General features: G+C 39.7%; 2 protein-coding genes across 8 annotated transcripts; both read right to left on the minus strand.

Annotated features, from left to right (window-relative positions):
• Nucleotides 1-279: 279 nt before the first annotated feature.
• LOC119012243 (E3 ubiquitin ligase TRAF3IP2-like) lies at nucleotides 280-19,401 on the minus strand. 7 transcript variants are annotated; one of them, XM_037085873.1, is made up of 10 exons: nucleotides 19,323-19,401; nucleotides 18,754-18,802; nucleotides 18,132-18,635; nucleotides 4,692-4,839; nucleotides 4,418-4,602; nucleotides 4,220-4,308; nucleotides 4,068-4,136; nucleotides 3,877-3,981; nucleotides 3,527-3,601; nucleotides 280-1,358 (listed from the first exon to the last, which is right to left on the minus strand). In XM_037085873.1, exons 2-10 carry the CDS (start codon nucleotides 18,767-18,769, stop codon nucleotides 1,212-1,214), a joined length of 1,338 nt encoding a protein of 445 aa, XP_036941768.1. In that variant the 5' UTR covers nucleotides 18,770-18,802; nucleotides 19,323-19,401; the 3' UTR covers nucleotides 280-1,211. The 7 variants fall into 7 exon arrangements, with proteins under 7 accessions (XP_036941768.1, XP_036941767.1, XP_036941772.1 ...); XM_037085872.1 differs by having other exon boundaries at nucleotides 19,241-19,388; XM_037085877.1 differs by having other exon boundaries at nucleotides 18,754-18,799; nucleotides 19,323-19,372.
• A 2,326-nt stretch (nucleotides 19,402-21,727) lies between these two features.
• On the minus strand, nucleotides 21,728-24,725 carry LOC119012627 (probable G-protein coupled receptor 139). The gene is made up of 3 exons (XM_037086618.1): nucleotides 24,647-24,725; nucleotides 23,671-23,788; nucleotides 21,728-22,973 (listed from the first exon to the last, which is right to left on the minus strand). Exons 2-3 carry the CDS (start codon nucleotides 23,747-23,749, stop codon nucleotides 21,949-21,951), a joined length of 1,104 nt encoding a protein of 367 aa, XP_036942513.1. The 5' UTR covers nucleotides 23,750-23,788; nucleotides 24,647-24,725; the 3' UTR covers nucleotides 21,728-21,948.
• Nucleotides 24,726-25,378: the final 653 nt, after the last annotated feature.

Here is a 25,378-nt window from a genome sequence, read left to right on the forward strand (position 1 = left end):
CTTTGTTTTTAAGGAACCACAGTCATACTGGAAATCAGATAACCTCGCCAGTTAGTCAAAATAATGGTAAAAGTAACAAAACATCAATAATATGAACTTGTGCTGACTGAAAATTAAAGCCATTTCCAAGAAGTAACCATGGCTGACGGTGTTATCATTATTTGGAATATGCTGCCACCTTCTCGATCATCATAGGCTTCTTCAAGAAATACTAAGATTGTGTACTGGAGCCAGGAGTATGCCACTGGAATAACTACAGTCTGTTATGAAGTTATTAAAATATATTACAAAATTGTTAACAAAGCTCATAAATATTCAACTTGGCAATACAGTTGTCACCTGCTGTAACACTGAAAGTTACTATTTTATGATATCTATGATTCGAAAAAGGTTCTGTTCCATTTTCTTTCTGCTTAATCCATGAGGGTTGCAGGATTTTGCCGCTTTTTCCACCCTAAGGGGTTGCGGGGCTTACTGTGGCCAAATCCAGTTTTACTCAATGGGCGAAAAAGGTTTTATCTTGAATGTTTTATTTTGCTTTCTTTTGATTGTAATAGACACTTTTTTGGGTCTTAATTAAAGTTTGAATTGAATTGAAATAGCTAGCTAGTTTGCAACCAAGACATCAGCAAACTATTGTTTTATGCTTGTAATAAAGAAAAGGAATATAATATATTGAGTGCCCAAGGGGGTCAAGGCGACAAAACAAACAAACAAAAAACACATATAACAGGGCGCTGCTTAGCTCGGACCCATGTGCCAAGGCTCTGCAGTGGACCCGGGTTCAAATCCCGGCCCGGGTCCCTTTGCTGCGTGTCACTCTCCCTCTCTTACCCTGTTTCCTGTCACACTCTTCAGCTGTTCTATCAATAAAGCCAGAAAAGGCCAAAAAAAAAAAAACTAAAAAAAAAAAAAAAGAAAAACCCACATATAACAGCTCCACTTGTAATAAAGTGTAAGTGTAATTATTCAAGTAAGAGGTCTGAACAATATCTCAAAGTATGTTGTGAGATTAGAAACAAGGTAAAAAAAAAAAAAATCATAAATCAATAGAACAAACAGCAGATATGTATCTAAAAACAGGCAATAGAAGAAAAACCTTTCTCATGCTTCAAGGCATATGAAACATGTAAATATGGTGAGGTTTGGACAAAACAAACCATTTTCTTTAAACAGATTAATTCCCCAGTCTCTGTCCTTTTCAGTTTTCCTCAGAGGGGACGGACAGTGAGGGTGAGGTCAGCCGCTCGCTGTGGGATGATGTAACGCTCCTCCCTGAGCAGGCGCAGCAGCAAGTCCTGGGTGTCCTGGGGCCAGCGGTAGATCCTGGTGCTCTGGAGCCAGTTTGGGACATGTCTCTGTAGTGCAGACAAAGAAGCAGTGGACATTTATGGAGTCCCTCTGAATATGAGCTTAAAGATCAATATGGATGGCATTCAGAAAGATGTAGACTACACTGTAAAAAATATCAGCAGATTTTACGGTGAAGGCTGAAAAACTACAACAGTAAATAAAACGTTAACTCTAAAAAGGTTGAATACAATTTTTAGCACAGTAAAATACAGTAACTTTATATATCAGTCAAAACTGATCTTTTTTCTGGAAAGAAATACATTTCTACACTGTTAAACTGCAATGTGTCTATATCTATAACCTTGTGTTGATAACAGATATATGCCCTAACTATGGAGTACCAGTTGTAAAGTTGCACATGCTAAAATAAAGAGCAAATTTTTGCTACATTTAGCAACAAACCACATTTAAATAACATAGGTGATTAAATGTTACTTTTGACCTGTTCTACTGTTATTATTCCCACGCTGTCTTCAGATGAGTGCTAAACCAAAGAGAACAAAAGAACTCAAAGTAAAGAGTATTCTTCATTGGCATCAAATCTGAGAAAAAAAGGGGGTAAACAGAGAGGTGAAGTGCGCCATAAAAAAATGGCAAGTTGAATAAGAACAAGGAGGAGGAAAATTTCCCACAACAGAGCCTCTGCCCAGCATGGCAGGAGATTAAGAACATGGCTTCTGTGAACTCTGCTCCCTCATCCCACAGGACAATCCAGGTGGCCGGCAGCAGCCCAGCATCCCTCCTGAACAACCTCAATTTTCTTTTCTTTTCTTTTTTTTCAAGATTTGAGACAAACACCCTCTGGCTAGAAGCAATCATCTCTCTCATCCCTAAAGCCTGCAGCAACTGAACTCTCCTTCAACACAGAGGAGGTGGACAGAGCCCTGAGAAGGACCACGGAGAACAGAGCAGCAACGGGGTGTATCTCAGCTCTGGTTTCAACAATCTATGGAGAGTGGCACAGTTTCCCAGCTATGGAAGAATTCCACATGGTCCCCATCCCCAAGAAGAAGCTCAATCAAAGCTCTATGAGGCCTGTGGCTCTCACCTCTCTTGTGATGAAGGCTATGGAGAGGGTCAGAAACAGCCACAGAAACAAAAACAAGTTAGTTTTCGCCTATCTTTGTTTGATCAAGGCACTCCCCCTTGTTCTGCATGACTTTGATGAAGAGGTGAGAAGTGACTATATATATTATGAGTATGACCAAGAACTCACTCTCTGTCCACCTGGTCAGGTCATGGTATGAGCTTCATAAAATTATTGGAGTGAGTAATGAATTGTCACCTAAAAAGCAGGAGAGAAGAGCATTCCTGAAAAAAGCTCGGGAAATCAAATGACACTCCCTGTCCAGACAAAGGTGGAGGAATTCATAGTAACAAAGGTTCACAACAATTTACTAGGAAGGTGTATTCAATGATGGAGGACTCCCCATAACAAAACATACACCAATCAAGAGAGAGGTGTGAATCTGACCTCGGCATTACTATAGATGAGAACCTATGGTGTGACTTATGTCAGAATAGCTTATTTGCTACTCTTAATGCAAGACTGGTCATTTATAATTTTCTTCAACAACTTTACCTCACCCCTGAATGTGAGTGCACCATGTTACACTGCACATGGTGTGTACTAAAGTTCCTGCATTTTGGTATGATTTATGTGACACCCTAACTAAAATCATGGATACACCAATTCCATAAGACCCAGAACTTTGTCTTCTAGGAAATGTAACAAACTTGAGACTCATTCAAAGTCAGAGTTCCAGAAAACTCACTGATACAGCCCTTGCTGTTTCTACAAAAATGTATGCATGTACTGCATAGATATCAGAAATGTAGATATGTTTTCCCTTAGAGAAGTAGCCTTTTTAAAGATCTGGCCGCCTTATATTGAATACCTTCTTTTCAATTGTACAAGTGCTGTAATCTTTAAACTGTCTCCAAATGTGCCAGATTGTAAATTAATAATAGCATCTAGGCATCATGGTTGAGTTATTTTGGTGCCAAATGTGTCACAATGTGATAAATGTATACTTGTATTTAAAAAAATGATGTTTTGTCTTGTCTTATTACCATTATTTGTTCCATTTTTTTAAAAACACTTTCGAGTAAAGTATTAAAAAAGATTTGCTGTTTCCTGAGTTGACAGGAAACAGACAAGTGTTGTATTTACCTTGGTTGCATTAGGAAACAGCACAGGTACCAGTCTGAAGTTCAGGCAGCCTTGTTGGATGAACTCATTTTGGATCTAGCAACAGGATGAGTTGATAATTAATAAGCAATACACGTACACAAGTGCTTTATAAAAAGCATTGCACTGCTCCTTCTTTCTTTGGTCACAATTGTTAGCATTTGTCTATGTGTTTTCAAGTCACAGGTCCCATTTCCTCACCCTTTTGTTCCTAAAGGCATGTGGGAGGAGGAAAATTAATGACATAAGCATGCCACAAGAGGGTGATATTTCACACAGATATTCCTGACTCAATTGTTGACAGCTGCCTTGATAGTAATGTAAGTTCCCACCTGATTGTGAATGTACTTGGTGTGCAGGCCATGTTCATCATCTCCATCTCCCTCAACATCCTCCTTGTACTTGGGGCTGATGACCACAATGATGAGCACTGATTTCTGCAGAATGATCTCATTGTCAGCTGCTGCAGGAGACCAAGATTGCAAGTTAAATCATATTCTGCTCAGACTCAATCATCACTTACGTCATTAAGATATCTGTCCATCCATTTGGTGATGCCCATTCTTCGGAGTGGGTTATCAAATATGTCAATCTGTAAGGAAAAAGACAGAGTGAAAGGTGGTTGTCTGGAGAGTCACTCAGAAACAAAGGTGGTGGAGACATGAAAGAACTCACTGCTGGTTCAAATCCCTGATCAGTCAGAAATTTGGCAAAAGGAAGCATTTCTCCAGCTATGTCCACAGAATATGTGATGAAAACATTGCCTGTCAACAAAAAGTCAGTATAACAACTTTGACCAAACCTATTCCATTCTGTAAGAATATGAAAAGATCTTTATGTACACATTTTCATGAAGGACCCCATAAGACTTACGACACTCATCGGGTAGACTGACAGTCTTCCGGATCTCCCTTGTCGCTGGTCCTGGATCAGCCTGGAAGGAGCGTTGCACACTGACCTCATGTATAACATCACCAAGAGGGGCCACACACTGATGGACAGATCCATGGGTGGAATTTGGACCATCCTTAATTTGCAACCTACTACGGGGAGGATTCCTGTAGGGAGAAAAATAATCAGCGACAATCTGAGGTTTACATACCCGGTGAATCAATGGCAATCAACAGGACAGGACTTGTTCTCATACCTTGACTGCTGATAGTGTCGAGGCCCCTGGTGTGGATACATGGGGTTATCATTTTTATAATAATGATAATTATTAGTGAGACGGGGCAGATTTGCTGGAGGGCAGCACGCACACTGTCCAGGAAAAATCTCCTGAATGGGTCTGGGGCCTGCAGAGAGATATGTTGCAGCAAAATTAAAATTCCTAGTTAACTGTTATCTATAACCTCCTACACATGACACTAGCTATTAGGCTACATAAGTGTCATGGGACACTAAAAGTCTCTTGAAACCCACAAAAATAACATTATTTTATGGTGAACAGCTTGTTAGATGTAACAAATGAGGACCCATCAATTCAACAGTGGGGACAGATTAGAAATTAATAAACAAAACTAAAAGAGTCTTGCAAGATTAAACTTAGTTTAGGGAACATGTTAAAATGAACCACTAAAGTCCAAGCACAGCTTATCACAGTTTCTTTTGTGTGGAAAATGAATGAAAATGTCACGGCAGTCCATCCAAATTTAGCCTAATTATTTCAGTCCAGTGATGGAGGGACTGACCAAAGTTCTTTAAATCCTGCTGCTAGCATAGCTAAACAAGCAAGTTCATAATTGTGAACAATTGTGCGGATATTAACAAGTACTATCGAAGACAAGCATGCCATATCTAATAAAAGACTAATATCTTAACTTACTAAAGCAATGTGACTGTAATTAGATAATAGAGTCTATAGATAACATGGGAGTGCCACGAGTCAATGGGGCTCAGTTCGTCCTGCTTAGTTGCCTTCCATTGAACATGACTGGAACGCAGACTACAAGCAGGCGCGTTTTGGGAATAGCCCCGGATCTCTGTGCCTTGAAAGAAAAAATAAATAAATAAATGATTGCCTAGAACGGCAAGCAGCCAATGCAACATTGTCACCAGCGCAGCCACTGTGGCAGGTTCATTCCAGTCAGATCTGGTCCAATTAATCTTAATGATCGATATCTTGGTTAGGGCATAACAGTGCGCTTTCCACAACCCTGGAGTTAGATCCGGTTAAATTATATGTTTCTGAATAGACCAAATTGTCAGGACTCAGAAGGGCCGGAATCTGACATAAGTAAGTAAGTAAGTAAGTGTCATTTGGACCGCTGGATTTAAAACTCTATAATCTCTCATGTAAATAGCCAGTTGAGTGGATGAATGCATTCATTGTGTCATTATATATATATATATATATATATATATGTATATATATATATATATATATATATATATATATATATATATATATATATATACACTTCGTACTTCGTGTTGTTGTACTATATCACAGACTCTGGTTTTGCCTTCGCCCCACTAAAGTTGCCCTGTGTGCACGGTGCTCAGGATGCAGACATTGTTCCTTGGCTTTCCCTTGTACAGTCAGAGTCACGTCACTTCAGCACTTTGAACACCTCCGCTTGCTGTTTCACGGAGGTGGGAACTCCAGTTTGTGTTTGTCCATGGTGCCAACCAGGCTATATAATGCAACTACATAATAATTAACTCACAAGTAAATTCACAAATAAGCACAAAAAATCTAACAATAAAACCCTGCGAAATGATGTGCAGTCAATATGACCCCCCCCCCTTTGGCATCTCACTGGCTCCTCGCACCTTCACCGGGTGTATGGACTCAGTCTTGGGGCCTCTGCGGCGGCAGGGTCTCAGGGTAATGAATTACCTGGACAACTGGCTAATATGCGCTCAGACAGAGCAGCAGTGTTGTCGCCATGTACAAATGTTGTTGTCACACATCCAGGACCTAGGGTTGTGTATCAACAACAAAAAGTGCAATCTGCAGCCAGCTTAGACCACCCAGTTCTTCGGTATGTGGCTGGATGTCAGGACAGGATTGGTGAGATTGACACAGGACAGGCAGGACTCCCCCAGCGACTTTCGTCAGGGACCAGAGTCACTTGGAGGCTGTGTCTCTGTCACTTGGGCCTCATGGCTGCTGCTGTGCAGGTGGTTCCGCTAGCTCTTCTGCACATGCGGCCAGTACAGAGGTGTCTCTTCAGTCTGGGCCTGTGCCAACAGAGAGACCTACGGGCTATGGTGCTGGTTACCAGGAGGTTGTGGGTGGCCCTCAGATGGTGGAAGGTGCCAGGGAACGTCTCAAGAGGCAGCAGGCTGGGTCCAGTCCTGCGTCGGCTGTTTATGAATCCGCTTTCCTCAAAGGCAGGGGCACCAGCGGGCCTCAGGCAGGGCCAGCATATCAATGCCAGGCAATATGGGAGTCGTCAGAATCCGGCGTTCCTATTGAAAGTGGTCACCGACTCTCATCTGAATCAGTCGGTAGAGCTGCGCTCCCTTAGGCCCTCCCAGGAGTCAGGAGGAGTCAACACTATGTCCGGTCAGGGCACTCAAGATCTATATTCAGCGCACAGCGGCGTTCAGGAAAATGGATCAGCTATTTATCTATTTTGGGCCCCAGTGCCTGGGTGAACCAATGTCTAAGGCTAGGCTGTCTCATTGGGTCGTGGAGGCAATTCAGCAGGCATACAGAGAAACAGGCGAACCGGTGCCAGTGGGGGTAAAAGCGCACTCCACGAGGGGCTTGTCAACCTCCTGGGCCTTATGGCGTGGCGCCACCCTCTCAGAACCACTACTTGGTGGACTCCGACCATGTTTACATGGTTTTATTGTTTGAATGTCGCTGCCAGCACCTCCTTTAGTGAGCATGTGCTGAGGGCCACTACAAAATAGAAATGTTAGACTCACCATGCCCCTGTGCTGGTTGGACTGGCCAGGGTGAAGTCAAGAATCTTTGTCAGTGGTCTAGCAGGATGCTGGCCATCTGAGGGACCTTTTCCTCACACCCAGCCCTTGCGTCTTGCAGGGCTTGTTTTGCTCAGTAGGGCTGAACGATATGGACAAAATTTCCTATCTCGATATTCATGCCAGATATCTTGATATCGATATGATACAATATGACTATGGGTTCAGTGAAAACCAAGCATTTTTCAGAAAAATAAAGGGATTATTTTAAGCCATATACAAATAGTTAATAGAGAAATCATTTCCAAATTATCTCAAACTCACTACAGAGACAAATATGTTTGAAGTAACAACAGTAAAGGGAGGGAGAAGATCAAATTAACTATGTGCTCCGAGGGTCTGAAAAGTCACTAAATCTAGCGAGAAAGTTGCCAAGTTGGCAACACTCTGTGTGTGTGTGTGTGTGTGTGTGTGTGTGCGTCTCCGTCTCCCTCACTCCCGCCCTCATGTTTGTCATTGGTTGGCTTCAGCTGTCGATCCACAGCAAGCATGAAATGAGGTTTGTAGTTGGCTGGCCTTAGTGGTGCATTCAAGGGCAATCGTAAAAATGATGTTTGTTGTGACTGCCAGAGCTGTACATGCAGGGCGAGCAGGGAAATCTATATCGTTTATATTGTTTCTTTTTCGATATTAATATCTTGAATGTTCATATCTAGATATAGATACGATAACGATATATCGTTCAGCCCTATTGCTCAGGTTGCGTCGTGGCTTGGATGATTTGCACACACTGTGTTTTTGTTTGTTTGTACACCTTGTGGTGGTGACATCTCATTCGAAAATACCAGAGGGAGTTGCTATTGGAGTGGCATCTGCTCTGTCTCCTTGGTACCCTCACGGTGTGTCTTACAGAGTCCCATAACAAATATATGTAATGGAGAGATATTCTCATAAGAAAGAGAACGTTGGGTTACAGGGTAACCCTGGTTCTCTGAGTATAGAGAATATCTCTCCACATCGAGGCAGCTTGGGACCAGTTCAACTCAGAATAATCAACGGTACTCTGCTCAGGGTCTATTGATAGATGGCGCAAGGGAAGCCACGATAGGCATGGTTTGTCTTAAATGATGATTCACGTCAGCTGCCAGGATGTCAGCAATCCCATAACATATATTCTATATGTAATGGAGAGATATTCTCTACACTCAGAGAACCAGGGTTACCTTGTAACCGAATGTTACAAAGTCAGCAAAGTGACTCTGTAATACATCACTATACTTGTTAGTATCTTAGTGTGCCAGCATTAGCTAACATTAGACACAACAGGCTGGTCAGACCAGTCCAACCAGTAGTGGCAGTAGTAGGTGTGCTGCATTGAGCAAGGGTGCGTTTATTGCTTATGAATTCACTCTTTCATTTTTTAAAGGGAAAGAGGGAGAGATTATTCTTCTTTAAAAAGTTATGTTGCGGACGCAACAGGAACAGGAAATACATGATAATACTTAATTCTTTTACAAATATTTTGATGGTTTAATGGAAAGGCTCTTTAAGGCTCTAGTTTCAAAATCTGCTAATTTACAGAATACAACTGTGCTATCTGACGAGATTTGGTAATAACTTTTAACAAAATAATATGAGGAAATGCCAGTAACACATGAGTGTATTTGATGTTTTCTATGACTTACTTATGATTTGAATTCTATTGTAATAATTATTTTTAGATGTGCTTCGCTATTATATAATGCTAAACTACGGATATGAACATATTTATTGGTTATGCTACTTTGTGTTATTTGATAAAAACTTACAAGCTCTTAGTGGCTCCATTGTATCTTATGATATGTTGATTAAATTGATGACATAACGAGTAGGTTTCCAATTTGCCAGCACATATAATTCAAATGTTATCTCTCTATAAAGCAAGGAATCTCTGTCTGTCTGTGTGTCTGTGTATGTCTGAATTCCACTAGCATTGTGAACCGTAGCCACCATAGTCACTTGCGCACCAGAGCCAATCACTGCAGAGCTCACTTCCACGACATACCTTATAAAACAAGCAGAGTTATACTTGCAGCGGCGTGAGCTGGACCAGGAATTTGCCAGCGGTTCGGTCCCCTTCTGTGCATCTAAACTGGCTGTTGTGGATTAATGAGACTAAACAAGTCCGGACCGAGTCTGTTCCAGTCTGAAGAGATCCAGATACGCAAGGACAACAAAGTGGAATCTGAATCTGTGGATGTTCGTGTGTAGCTAGCAGCTAGCCCAACCCCACAGCCCACCTCCCGAGTCAACGGACACACTGGCAGGTCCAAAACTAGACTTAGGGTAAATAATGTCCGCCATGCTTTTTTTTTTCCGCAAACATTGCCATCCAATTGCTTTGTGTCTGGTGCAGGAAGAAATGTTACGAAAGTGTCCACAAGCACCAAGTTTGGTTGCTGAGGAACAGGGGAAGTTGTGTGAGGGACGCCGGCGGTGATACAGACAGCAACAGAGATGGCGAGTTTTGAGAGTTGAGAGATTTGTGACATATAGCATGTTTGGAGTGTATAGTTAGTATGTTATATAGTGTTTAGTGTAGTGTGTTTAATGGGTAGTTGTTTTTTTGTGTTGTGAGTCAAAACAAGGAGGAGACTTAATGCTTAATGTGGAACAGGCAGGAATGAGCTGAGGAGACATAGCCTGCATTTAAATGTAAATAGTTACATAAAACTTTGCTAAATTTTGGCATAAGTTTTTGAAATTTACAAACAACAATTTATATTTGCATTATAACTAATGCAGTTGGTTACTTAAACATATTTGTGGTTTTCATAGTAAAAAATCTAACTCTGATTTTATGTTATTTTGTGATTTTAGGTCCATAGTGTTAATATAGCTTGTCAAAATGAAAAAATAAATTCACAGTCACACATGTGAGGTTGTGCTGAAAATAACTGACACGAAACAAGGCAAGGTAAATAGTTTTTTTTTTCAAAATATTTTTGTTGTAAATTTTCCTAGAAATTGAAGCAACAGACAAACACATACATATATTAATAATAAAATAAATTAATTTAAAAAATAAGAAATTTGACACAGACTATAATGTGTAAAAACAAAAAAACACACAAAGAGGGTTAACATAGTGTCAGGGTTGAATGTCCACTTAATACATCAATTATGTCAAGATAGATACTCTTTAGGGGGATTAACGACAGTTTCAAGGACTCCAAGATAGGTCCCCACACACCACTACTGTACTAACATTCCGACCCATCTTGTCCAAAGTATTAGAAGTGCTAAGTAAAACAGTTTCAGGGTCAGGTTTACTTTAAGTACATGAGAATACCATCTAAAAATCGAACACCTGAAATCTTGAATTTCAGGGCATAGCCAAAATTGGTGTGCAAGTGTGCCATCTGATTTCTTTTTTTTTTTTTAAAGTATTTTTTTGGCCTTTTTCGGCTTTATTGACAGAGTAGCTGAAGAGTTTGGACAGGAAGCAGGGTAAGAGATGGGGAGTGACATGCAGCAAAGGGACCCGGGCCGGGAGTCGAACCCGGTGAATGTCATTTAAAGCTTGTTTCCATATTTCATCTTGAATGGTGAAGTTTGTTTAAATTTAACATCAGGCTGTGCAAGTTTGTAGGAGAAAATACAAACCAATTTTGAAATCAAACCTTTTGCTTCTGGTGGACCAAGTAGGAGCTTAAAAAAAGAATTTTCTTCTGGGAGAGAGTCAGATGATGAAATATTTTGTCTTATATAATGACGTAACTGTAAATACCTAAAGAAGTTTGATTTTGGCAGGTCATATTTTTTTTGCAATAATTCAAAAGAACAGAGATGCTTATCAACATCAAGATCTTTTATGGACCCAATTCCTTTCCTACTCCACTCTTTAAAGACTGTGTCCGTGCTTGAAGGGAGAAAGGCATGGTTATGCCATATAGGGGCCTGCACTGATGTCTTTGGAAGTTCACAAAATTTTCTAATCTGTGTCCAAATTTTTTGAGCATTAATTATTGTATAATGCTCTCCCTTACAAGAGGCTCTTGGCCTTGGGGATGAAAAAAGATTTTCCCTGAAGGAGGTTTTTTGAGGTAGACTTTGTTCTATTGCTAACCAGGACAGTATCTCAGTCTGTGGATCAGGGTCTCTATGAATAAGGGACTCAATACAGTGATTTAGTCTGTTAGCTAATATTTTAGTAAAGATCTTAAAATCCATGTTAAGCATAGAAATTGGATGATAAGAGGCAGGATTTGTGTCGTCTCTATCCGGTTTAAGTATTAGAGCAATATCCGCAATATATAATGCTGATGGAAATTTTTCTATCTCAGTGGAGTGGGACAGCATCCTAAGTAGGAGTGGAGATATCTGTCGAGAATTTTTTTTTATAGAACTAAGTTTTTGAAATTTACAAACAACAATTTATATTTGCATTATAACTAATGCAGTTGGTTACTTAAACATATTTGTGGTTTTCATAGTAAAAAATCTAACTCTGATTTTATGTTATTTTGTGATTTTAGGTCCATAGTGTTAATATAGCTTGTCAAAATGAAAAAATAAATTCACAGTCACACATGTGAGGTTGTGCTGAAAATAACTGAAACAGAACATCATACATCATAACATCATATCTCCAGAATTTTTTTTTTTTTTTCCGCAAACATTGCCATCCAATTGCTTTGTGTCTGGTGCAGGAAGAAATGTTACGAAAGTGTCCACAAGCACCAAGTTTGGTTGCTGAGGAACAGGGGAAGTTGTGTGAGGGACGCCGGCGGTGATACAGACAGCAACAGAGATGGCGAGTTTTGAGAGTTGAGAGATTTGTGACATATAGCATGTTTGGAGTGTATAGTTTGTGTCTATAGAACTCCGGTCCAAAACCGTCTGGCCCGGGGGGCCTTTCCACTAGCAAAAGATCCGATAGAATCTGTCACTTCATTTGTAGTTACTGTCGCATTCAGAGCCTCACATGAAGCCTCATCTAGCTTAGAAATGGGAACATTTTTAAGCCAAGAATCTACATCACCTTTTGCTTTTGACTTGTATAATTCTTGATAAAATTCCCTGAAACGCCTATTTATTGATTTCGGGTGTGTGAGCATATCTCCAGCACCTGATCTAAGTATAGCCCTACTATTTTGCTGCCCCCTAAGTTGACGGGCTAGTAGCGTGTGTGGCTTGTCTCCAAGTTCAAAGTAATGTGTGCATAGATGGGACAATTGATCGCTGACTTGTTTTGTTAAAATTGTATTGTACTCATATTTAAGGTTAATAATTTCCTGCAGTGTTTGATTGTTATTGCTTTGTTTATGTTGTGTCTCTAGTTGAGGTAACTTGCTATCAATTTCAATCAATCTTGAATTTCTTGATTTTTTTTTAAGGATGCCTCATAAGAGATAATATGACCCCTCATAACTGCTTTCAACATTTCCCACAAGTTTGAGTCTGAGGTATCAGAGGTGTCATTCGTGACTAAAAAATCATCAAATTTACCTGAAAGTATTTACAGAAATCTGCATTGTTAATTAAATAAGGATGGAGCTTCCAAGTCATTTGCTGCTTTTGCTGGTTGAGATCTAAGTTTACACTAACTGGAGCGTGATCTGAGATGATAATATTGTGATATTTGATATCCAGCACATTCGATAGGAGCTTAGAATCTAGTAAAAAAAAAAAAAAAAATCAATTTGTGAATATGAGTTATGCAGTTTGGAAAAAAAAATAATACTCTCTGTCTGTTGGATGCTGCAATTGCCAAATGTCTACAACGTTGGTTGAAGAGATTAGGCTATTTAAAGTGACTGATGCATTTAAGGGGTTTGATTGGTTTTTTGAAGATCTGTCCGGATGCCAATCTAAGATCACATTAAAATCCCCAGCGATAATCAAATTTGTATTTGACAGGCCTAGCAGTTTATCAAATGTTTTACGAAAGAAGCCTGCAACGTTAACATTTGGTTTGATATTAACCAGTGTGACATGTATAGAATACAACTGTCCAATTACAATCAAGAATCTGCCACTGTCATCACTGATAGTTTTATATGCTGAAAAGGTATATTCTTTTTAATTACAATGGCTACTCCTTGTGCCTTGCTAGATTGAAATATATGTCCCACCCAGGTGCATCTTAAGTGACACTGCTCGGACGGTCTAATATGAGTTTCCTGTAAAAACACGAAGTCAGAAGTTAGCGATCTTAAATGAGTAAAAACCTTCGCCCGTTTAATAGGGTGTCCCAATCCTTTTACATTCCAGCTGACCATAGCAACCCCCTTACTTCCACTACTACTTACTGGCATCATGGCATATTGTGACAGCTATTGCTTGGGTAGTGGACACATTAAAGGCCTCAGACAAAAACAAAGGACAACAAAAACACATAGGAGTGAAGAACGTGTACCCACCCTCCCCCCTATCCCACTTTCCCAAACAAAGCAGGAAAAAACCCTTGTTAAACATACTGTTGAAGGGGGAAATCCAACTGGGCTTAGCCTGGACCTAAGCTGTGAAAACGCTAATAGCAACCTAACAACTCACTTCCCCTTCGATATGAAATTCCGGTAAATGAAACACCCAAACTGAAACAATTTAAGTAAATAGTAAGGCACTTATTGTGAAATAAACAGCCAAATGTTTACAGGATCTATTGTATTAATGTTTCTGACTTAGTAAACATAATTCACATATTATATTATGTCCAAAATTTGACCTGATCTGTACATGAATTACACTTTGAAGGTGGCCACGAGAGCAGCCTCGCGGCTATATGAATACACAATCTGTCCATGGTGACCAGCACTCACAGTCTCTCTTGGGACATCCTTACTTGGCAAAATTGTTTGCGAAAATCTCCGCCTCCTCTGGATCGTTGAACGTTGAGGTGACGTTGCCATGAGTGACTCTCAGGCGAGCAGGGTAATTGAATCTTGTGCAAAGGCCAGCAGACTTGAGCCTTTTCATGATGTCTTCAAAGAGTTGACGCTGTTTCATAATGTCGACTGGAAAGTCCGGAAAGATACGAATGCGTTGGCCTTGATACATGAGAAGGGATTGTTGTGCTGCAAGCCTCATGATGAGCTCCTTGACGCGGTAGTTGTGTATCCTGGCTATTAGAATACGGGGTCGGTTAGCGCCGTTAGCAGCCTGTCCACCCAGACTGTGTGCATGGTCAACTTCTATGTGCTTTGGAAAATGTTCTTTCCCCAACAGATTTTCAATTAAGCTGGCCACAAATTCAACCGGGCGACTACACTCAGTATTCACAGGCAGGCCTATTATCTTGATGTTTTGGCGTCTGGAGCGTGCCTCGAAGTCCACAACTTTGTCTTGCAAGGCCGTATTAGCATCCCCCAGGTGTTGAGCCTGTAGCTTGAGTGCGGCTAACCTGCCGTCATGATCACTGGCCATTACCCCCACTGCAGAGAGACGAGAGGCGTGTTCTGCCAGTGTAGTTTTACTGGCTTGCAAAGACGCTTCTAGTGACTTGAATCTCTCGACCATTTTGTTACTCATCCCGTCTATAGCAGAGAGAATAGCTGCACTTTCTAACGATGGGCCAGCTGTTAGCTCCATTAGCAGGTCACCCTCATTAGATTCTGAAGTTTCTTCTTCGGGTTTATTAGTGATTTGCTTCTTTGGTGGCATCGTTCGTCAACAATCCATGCGATTTTTACCAGCTTGCTCATACACTGTCTTTGGTCAGAAAGTGGTATTTTTTTTGAAAGACTCGATTTATCAGAGTGGAGCTTCACCTAAACACGTCTAGTCTGCCATGCGCGCTCCAGCACACCCCCAGGTAAACAGTTATTAAGGTGAAATATAATGGTATAATCAAAAACAGCCAATTATATCCCTGATATATCCCACCTTCAAACACAACCTCATTTGGCTATCCATGAAAAAGCTCCCACTTTTCTGTAGGAATACATGCTTCCTATGGGCAATGAACTAGATTAGTCAAATTAAATTACTCCCCTTTAGTCTTTCCACACAAAGGAATTGATTAGTAATCAGTAAAAGAGTGCCAAGGACCCTCTTTCTTCCACAACATGCCTTTAGACTACAAAACTTTACAACACATGCTGGCTGTCTCTCTTACTGCCTCTTGTCTGGACACTTGGCTTTTGCTCATCACTCTTAATCAATTAATTGATTAATTAATGGAGGCAGTGCCCCTTCTAGCAAGTGCTCAATAACTTTAAAATATAATCACATATATTTGTCACGTAATTTGGTTTTAAAGGTAAGTCATCAAAAAAGACAGGTCTCTACACTTCCTCCCCTGGTCTCTCGCGATGAAAACAATTTTGTTTTTATATGTTTGAGGTCTTGAGATATCGGTCTCTGATTTCTGATTCCCTATCAAGACAGTGGATATTAATAAAATTAAATATGTGTTCAATGCTGCATTGACAGATTAAGCAGTAGTGTCTGTCAAAAAGAAGTGTTTGATTTATATACTATTTATTTTGGTATTTGAACAGTGTTCAGTGGAGGTACCTATAGGTACTGCTGTTGATTTTTTAAATATTACAGCGCAAAGGTGTAAATACCTCCAACAAAATTTCTACCACCTGTATTGCAGTGGAACATAGTTAGATACGACTATAGTTGAGAGAGAAAATATGTCTTGTGTTATCAGGAAGTACACCTTTGGAATACAGCTGACTATGTGCACACGATCTATTTCTTGTACACTGATTATATTTGTAAGCTATTTCCTGTATGCTAAGTTTTTATGGTTGTTGTTGCATCACACCAACATACCAAGTGTTTTTCTTCCCTATTATCTAACCAAGTTTTTTTGCTGCTGAAACCTAACCTAACATTTTTCTTGCCTAGACCTTACCAAGTATGTCTGTTGCTGTAAACTGTAACAGAAAACTGAAAAGAAACAGAAAATTAAAGGGAACTTCCGTATTCAGTCTATTCAGCCACAACAACGTGCTTAAAACACAGCTTTTATCCATATTTCACAAGTTGAAATGATAGTTCTGGAGCCACATATATAATGTTCTAACACCAACCCTGCACTATCAGATAAACAAAATATGGAGTCAAATAAGGGTCATACACTGCTCAAAATGATTAAGGGACAACCTTAATCACACATCAGATCTTGATGAACAAATCATTTAAGTTGAAAACATTTACTGATGTACATTATATAATTTGTTGAGAACAAAATGACATAACAACAGTAAATGGAAACCAAAATCATCATCCCATTGGGGGCTAGAATCAAATAATAAATAAATAAATCACAGTCTGATCCAACTTACGTGAATTTTATCATGGCAACTCATAGTGAGACTCAGTAGTGTGTATGGCCTATATGCACTCCTGACAAAAAGATTTTCTGTGAAGGCTGCTCTTGTGTGTCCCCACCATAGACATATGTATATATGTGTGCATCAGTCCCATTCACACTGCCCTTTGACTGCGGGAATCATGCACTGATTCTCCACATCGCCCTCTATGTAAAAGTTTAACATGCAGAGAGGGGGGACAGTTTTGCTACCGCTCTGATGATCTGGAGGTAGTAGAGTTGCAACAGAGGCGAGCTGTGGTCTGTGTAAATGGATAAGCCAGAGGCAAAGAGTAGGGTCATGTCGATCTGATAGTATGTGCAGTCTGACAGCTAAACAGATCCTTCAATAATCAGATCAGAGAAGAACCACCCACAAAGCAACGTTACAGGACCGGACAACATTAATGTGGTGAATAAAATGCCGCAGTTATACATGGAAAAGCCGCTGTCATCCTGTATGTCCTACTGACTCTTTGTCGCATATCTGCACAACGTGTTTGTCTCCGTCCACTATTGTGTTGTTATAGTAACTGTCTTGAAAAAAATCACTGAGATGATCAGCCCTCCCATCCAAGACGTAAGTGAACGTTTCCCCAGAAAATAGCATCCCTCCCCGTGAGTGAGAGAGTTGGACAGGGTCCGCTGTTTACTGATGGTGATCACGTCATCATGTCATTTAGAACAAAAAAAGTAACTTTGACACCTTCCAGGATGCATTGTCAGGATCCTAATCACAACACATCATATCAGCATCCATATGATTATAAACTGTCAGCAGGTACATGTTGGGAGATGGACATCAGGGATTAAAATCAGTTACATGTAAATGTATTTGTTTACATTTAACATCCAATATGGTAGACACACTCATGTATGGCTGCAGCTGGCCAACACACAGTCTATATCTATCTATCTATCTATCTATCTATCTATCTATCTATCTATCTATCTATCTATCTATCTATCTATCTATCTATCTATCTATCTATCTATCTATCTATCCATCTCTCTCTCTCTCTCTCTCTCTCTCTCTCTCTCTCTATATATATATATATATATATATATATATATATATATATATATATATATATATCCCCACTCATCGCTGCTCAGAGATGAACTAGGACAGCCTTCAAGATGGTGGACAGAACAAACTTCTGGTCCAGCCAAGGATCAAGAGGATCAATGGAATGGCCTTAAAAATCGAAATTCCAAGTCAGAAACTTGGCAAAATCCGCATAGCCTGAGTTTGCCATCGTCACAGATGCACAAATTATTTCTACCGCTACAAAACATTTTCACAGATGTGCAAATTCAGATACATCCATGCACATTTTACATACAAAAACACCTCTGATGTTTTTTTGATTGGAATGTTAATAGAGTGCCAACACTGACCTGTCATACGTCCTGCAGAATATGGTGATCGGACATAGTGGGTGTAGTTACTGTCAGAGACAAGTGGAAGGGGAGGTTCCAAGCTTTCTGCCTCTTCCAGTGAATTATGTTGGAGATACTTTGAAGCGCTTGCAAAGTCTTTGCTGTGGTGCGCCATGGAGTCCCGTTCATATCTCAGGAATTGCTCATTGAGACCATTAGGCCAAAAGTCTGCAGGGTCGGGGTGTCTCATCTGTCCTGAATGTGTCGGGGGGATCAAGCAAGGTTGGGGAGCAGCATGAAAGGCTTCTTTGGGTTCATGGTGGTACTGGCTTTCTGGGATTCTCCGTCGGCCAGCATTGTGCGATTCCCCCCTGATTTGCTCATTGCCATGTTCTTGCGGCATTTTGCTGGTTTCTGTATGTCTGCCACACTGTAGGCAAGGAGGAGGCCAGGCCAAGTCCAGGTTGGAGGATGTCATGCTCTCATCCATCTCAACAGGAGCACTCCGATGGCAGCAAGGTCCTGAGAACAGAATTCAACAGATGAACAAGTTTGCACAATATCTGAAGATACATTTAGATTTCATTTCATTTAGATTCAAATTCATATCTGAGGCATGTCTGACTAAGTTATTTCATACCTTTAAAAGAATCCATTTTGTCATTGAAGTTAGGTGTCTGTTACCTCTGCTGAAGTGAGAATGAAAATAATGTGAAAAGAATTTAATGGAGTACGACAACTTGAAGAGGCACACAGTGTACCACATTACATAAGCACACCCAGCCAGAAAACCACTGGTTTCAACTAAGAGATTCAAAGTTCTCTTTTGACAAGACAGCCACTACCAACAAGTAAAAACAACTCAAGAAATTATTATTGCTTATTTTACAAAAAAATAGCAGTAGTAGTAGAAGAGCAATAGAGAATTAACTTACTTATACACTGTCATTGAGAATAGAGTTACTCACTCTTGTATCTCCCTCACTGCGTAGGTAGTAAACTGCATGTATCTTTAGAGGTGTGTTGATTGTTACACATGAGAACACAAACACCTCAAACTAGTACAAAGGTCAAAATCACTGTAAGGTATGTCAGGCATGCCTTCTAAAACAACAATTAAAACTTACTCTCAAAAGTTTTCACGATGTTTTGTCCTCTAAATCCACACACGCAGAATAAAGCAGAACTTCAGTGTAATCCCACACCTACCTTTTCTAAGGTGTGCTTATCCGTCAACCACAGCACAAACCTGTTCTGAGGCAAACAGGAAATGTTCCCACTATGACTCATGACCCATTTATGCAAATAATGCGGGGCTTAAGACTGCAGCTGCCAGGTTATAGGTTGATATTCTGTTGCCAGTTGGGTTTAACTGTCTCTTTAATTTGAAAGTTGGCAGCTCATATTTTCATCCAAAGACGAAAAGAAGACATGTGCTTCCTCAAGCAGAACACTATTTTCAGTCATAAAATAAGCAATTGTCTTGACATGTACATGAATATCATCCAAAGCATAGGTTATTCAAATTTTATTTTTGGGATGGTTCCACTTTAGTATTGAGTGCCACGTAGTGATGACTTCTATTGTAACAATAGTCCATACACAGGTTGGGCAGTAACAGAAAACATGTTACAGGATTACATAATTGTGATACAAGCAAACATAAATGTATACTGTTAAAGTTAAGGAAAATGTGTATATCATGATTACGAATACATTTAAGAAAAAAAGGGATTACAAACAGGATTTAATTTGTATGACAAAGAATGATGTATTTAACCACTAAGTCTTTAACCATAGACATGACAACACTAGGATATGATACGAGATATACCAAAATATCACGGAAAGTAATCAAGTTACTGTTCTTTAATATTGTGATACTTACACATTATTACGTTATTAATTACATTTTGAATAGGAAATTATTAACTGTATCAGAATACACTTTTATAGTAACCCTCCCAACTTGGTCCATCAATATATATTCATTCAGTATTTGATCTGTATGTAGACTTTAATCGGTAAAATGAGTGAAGAACCAAGTTAGTAGCGCTAGAAAGGTTGCAGTAGTTTTTTAGTATCAGGCTAAATGCTAATATTATAATGCTAACATGGTTATAATGCTAATGCTTACATGCGTGTATTTACCATATTCACCAACACTAAACACAAAGCACAGCTGACACTAATGATGAATGTCAGGCATTTGATCATGAACCTAAGTATTGGATTGATTACATTTTCAACCTAATGGTGGCGCGAGAAGAAGACAGAAGGTTAATTCAAGTTAATACAGTTCATCCTCAGTGGAACATAAATGTCTGAACCATATAGGATATCCATCCATCCCATAGTTGTTAAGATATTTTACTAAGAACAATGAGTCAACCTCACTGTGGCACTAGAGAAAAAGTCAGGGGATTGTTAAGGAACATCGTCTGGGAACCATGGATGTCTGTACCAAAACGTGTGCCAGTTCATCTAATTCATATTAAGATATTTTGCTGGATAAGAGAACATTTTGACGTTGGACACCATCTGGAGCATCAACGTCATTTGAATTAATCCTCAATACATAATAAGTGTTTTAATAAATTTCAGTCTGGACCAACATGATGCACTGACCAGTGTTGTGATTTCTAGATTTCTAGAGCTATGAAGCTGGGTGGATATAATAAACAAAAAAACAAAACAAAAACAAAAAGCATAAAACAAAAATGTTTTGTTATTTAAAAAAAACAATTGCTTTTTTTCCCCCCCTAATCATGGCGATGGCATGGTGGTGATGAGTATGTTTATTATATTATTATTATTTATAAATCTCAACATGTGTCGATAGTCCTTAAAAGAATGCCAGTTATTGGGACTAGGGATGTAACAATTACCGGTGTCACGGTAAACCACAGTAGAATTCCCGACGGTGAAGGTTACTGTTTAAGTTTTAATTACCATGGTAACCGCCGCGGTCGGTAACCACGGTGTGGAAAACTCGCGGCGCATGCGCAGCGTGCAACGTGCGCCTGTTACATAGTGAAGAAGACATGGAGGGGGGAGGACGTGATAGTAGCGGTCATCACGGCATTTTTCCGCCTTCGACTCTGAAGTCTGGGCGTATTGTGGTTGTTATAAGAATACTCCGGGACAGCTGGTCGAGGATGGCAGCCCTATCTGCAGGAGCTGCGAGAAGAAAGTTGGTGCGAAGGGCGGCAACACATCCAATTTACTTAGCTGCTTTCACTTTACGACCATCACCATCATCACCATTAAGTAACAATGACAGTAATAATCAATAATGACATTTTCTTTTCATTTTTTTTTTCACAGAGAGGGTCTGCTGGCCAATCAAGTGCTGCTGCCACTACATCTCATTCTACCACTGTAACGCAGACATTAAAGAACTCGTTTCAAAAATAGGCTGCTTATGTGCCCTCATCACAAAAAGCCAATGACCTATTCTGCACAGTTTTGATACATTCTTTTATAATTATTTAATGTTGATTTTGCAGTGTTTTGTTAAGGTTTTGGATTTGGACAATTTTAATATATAATTATAATATGATTTATATAATTTTAATATATTTAAATAGAAATCTTGATGAAATTATTTCAATTCATCAGTGTTTTTTCAACATTTTGAAGACATTTTATAAAAATACCACGGTATACTGATAACCGTGATAATTTTGGTCACTATTACCGCGGTGTGAAATTTTCATACTGTTACATCCCTAATTGGTACTCAAGTTAAAATCACTTTGTCAAAATAGAAGTTCCAAGGCCAGGAAGTTTTCTTATGGTTAAAGGATAATTACATTTAAAATGTGACCTTTATCTATTCTTCCAGATCCTTTCTACACTGTCTGTGATTGGTTAGGACTACTGTCACAGGGTCAGTGGATGGTGAAGCTTTATGATCCACAACTGAGAAAACCTTCATGGTGGCATGTGTGAGGACAGAGCCTAGCTCACATGCTTTCACCTTACAAGTCACCACCTGGACAAGCTCCCTCCGGAAGCGCCGACTGACCATACAGTAGAGCAGGAAGTTGGTGGTGGAGTTGAGGTTTTGCAGCATGTTGGCCAAGTCTCCAGCCACATTGATGGGAATGTTGTAGTTGTTCCTGTCAAAGTTCTCCTTATTGTACTTTGTCCTTAGGATGCAGTATGTGACAAAGCGGGGCAGGCTGAGCACAACAAAAGCCACAGAGACAGTGCCCAGTAGCAGGATGGTCCTCCTCAACATCCCCCTGGTGCTCCTCCCATGCATGAAGCGACGTTCCTCCTTGGTAAAGAGGTTGCTGGCGCGACACAGATAGTGCCCAATGAGGTAGTTAAAGATGATGACCAACACAATTGGTATCCCCCCTGAGAGGAAGGTGGTTATCCACACTGTAATAGTAGAGTAGGCTGCATTACGGTAAAGACACCTGGGAAGCGTAACATTCTGTCCATCCAGCGTAAAGTTGATCGATGTAACAATGTTAATCCAGCCCAGTGGCACAGAGACAAGATGTGACACTAGGATGATAGCCACACATGTCAGCTTAGTGACCCATGCATGGGAGAAGTGCTGCTTAACCACTGTGCTACGGAGGACGAGGTAGCGCTCAATGGTGAACACTACCACTATCCAGGACGAACTATAGAGCGATCCATACTGCAGGATTCCCAAGATGCCACACCAAGGGTAGGAGTGCCAGAAGGGCTGCTGTAGCCAGAAGGTGAGGGTCAGATCAATAAGGATCACCCACACCAGGTAGAAGGTGTCTACGATGGCCAGACAGCTCAGGTATATGATGGTCGTATTTGACATCCCACATTTACGAAAGCAGATCATATAGAACGTAAAGATGTTAGCTGGAAGACAGGAACACAAACGCCCAGATGGCCACATTAAATGATTACCAATGACTCTATAAATACTTCTGTTGACTTTGTTTTGGCCACTTTTTGTTTTGGGGGGTGTTTGTTTGTTTGTTTGTTTGAATATTCCTGCTTGCTAAAGGCGAACAGTAAAGCAACATCTTATCTTATATGTTTAAAAATACACACATAAGAAATTATCCTTTTAAATATGTAATGAACAATTGTTTGTTAACAACAACTATTTTAACCTAACCCTAACCTAACCCTATTTTTTTTTTAACCTTTTTTTTCAATCTTGAATCTTATTTGAATATGGGTTTTTTCCTGCCAGTGTATATTCAAAATTGCATGACAATTCCTTTAACAGCAGACTAACTGTATGCTTGCAGTAATGTTCGTAGTTGAATAAATACAGTTACTGATGTAGATATCTGGGGGCAGCAGTGGGTCATAGTGAGCAGGAAAGATACAAGATGAGCTACAATTGATTGATTAACAATAATAATGTCAGTAATCTATGAACATATGCCTGATCATGTGCCTGTGTATAACTAATCCACAAGCCTTAAATTGTCTCCCGGGCACAAATAAAATATTTTGAATTGAATTGAATTGAATGGATAGGTACCTGATAAAGCCTATTTGAGCATGGACACTCAAAGATCAGTCAAGATGACAAGATACTTACCTGGAATACCTATGACGCAAAGGAGTGGGTAGTAGATCTTCTGAACAGTAACAAGGATGGTGGCACAAGCTCCCCCCATGGTTCACTGATCACCAGGAGGTTGCTCACATGCTAATACCTGCAATAAAGCCATTAAGGAGAAGGAGGAAAAGATGAGTACAAAAAACAGATACTGGAGCTACTTTGCACATTTTGTACTATGATATTAGTACTAGTGGAGAAATACTGGGATCAACTCAAACACTAAAATGTAAAATGTGAAGTCAGGGACAACCAGAGCACATGAGGCCAATTAATTATACAGCTTTGCATGTGGATCTATTACTTATTGAGTTGACTTTGAAATGATTTCAGAGAGGTCACTCTTTGGTCAGTCTTTCTCAAAATGATTATTATTTTGTTGTATTATGTTGAGTTTAAACAGCTAATTAAACATTAGAGAGCTTTATATATGTTGCAGAAGACATATTAATCAGCTCAAATGTTAAACTCAACCAGCTGACTACTCACAATCAATGCAGGATGGAAGCAGTTGCTTTTCAATGTAATTTTACAATTGTCTTAATGTCTTATTATTTTAATTAACATATTTCTATTGTATTTAAACACCCCTGTAAAGCAGCTTGTATTGTTTTGTGTCTGAATGGTGCAATATAAAATTTGATCAATCTCTAATTGCCTGGGAAACTGCTGCCTGATGTTACATAATAACAGTACATAAAGATCCACTGTTATCTTGATCACACAAATGTGATTCCCATAGCTTTCTGTCTAGTAGTTGTTTTATTCAGACTTACATTAACACATAAAAAAAACCTTTGCACAGAAAGCTAAACATATTTTCTTCATCATTTTGTTTAATCACAGTGCCTAATCAATAATCTGTTTTAATGTCTGGACTGGGTAAATATCTAGGATAAATATCTGTATCTGGGTTAAAATCTCAGTTGTTGATATCAAAATGGATCAGACGTACCTGGTGTCTATAGGACCTCTGTGCTGTGTTCATAGCTATGAAGGTGCCAAACAGAGGAGGCTGCTTTCACAGTGCTGCTACCAGATGGTTGTCTCTACAAGGATAAGAGCATCAGTGATATGAGGAGGGATAGGTGGGGTGGTTCCAGCTGCTAAAGCTTCAGCAGGAGGGAGTCACATCACCTGACCAGCTGATATGAGTGCTCAGTTGTTCCTGAATAATAAGTCTGATGCTGATAAAATGAAACCTTAACCCAGAGTGGTTAGATACTGTTTTTTGAATGACTGAATCACTTTGAATACTGCTTGTGTGTCTTGTGTCTAAGTTGGTTAGTTTCTTTTCTTTTTTATTGTCTTTTTTTTTATATAAGTATCCTGATGCAAATGTTTGCCTTTCAAATACCAAAGTGGATTCTGTGTTGAAACTTACCCTTTATGCTTCAGTACATTTTTTGTTATATTGTGAAGATAGTCACGGACACTGGTCTCGTTTTTGTCAGAGCCCAGACCCTGAGAGAAGTCACACCACGAGCCTCAGTCACTCTTCCTCTTACATTCAGCCTGTCCACAGTACAAGAGTAATTTAACTAACACTAAAGTGTGATGTTTTACCAAAGAGGCCCAGTGTACAATTAGCCTTTGGCATGCTGACAGTTGTATTTCTATGCAAATCAACCCACTTTAGATCAGAGTCTGCCAGATGCCCACCCCAGTGCTGCGAAGCCCAAACCCA

This window comes from Acanthopagrus latus, chromosome 22 (genome assembly GCF_904848185.1).
Source record: "Acanthopagrus latus isolate v.2019 chromosome 22, fAcaLat1.1, whole genome shotgun sequence".
NCBI classification, from domain to species: domain Eukaryota; kingdom Metazoa; phylum Chordata; class Actinopteri; order Spariformes; family Sparidae; genus Acanthopagrus; species Acanthopagrus latus.

Excerpts from the sequence above, each read along its gene's own strand:
- LOC119012243 (XM_037085873.1), bottom strand. Across the intron at positions 4,603-4,691 it reads CGACACTATCAGCAGTCAAG|GAATCCTCCCCGTAGTAGGT; the intron begins GTATGAGAACAA and ends TTCTCCCTACAG. Across the intron at positions 1,359-3,526 it reads TGTTTCCTAATGCAACCAAG|AGACATGTCCCAAACTGGCT; the intron begins GTAAATACAACA and ends TCTGCACTACAG.
- LOC119012627 (XM_037086618.1), bottom strand. The coding sequence starts at position 23,749 with ATGGGGGGAGCTTGTGCCACCATCCTTGTTACTGTTCAGAAGATCTAC. Across the intron at positions 22,974-23,670 it reads TTGCGTCATAGGTATTCCAG|CTAACATCTTTACGTTCTAT; the intron begins GTAAGTATCTTG and ends CCTGTCTTCCAG.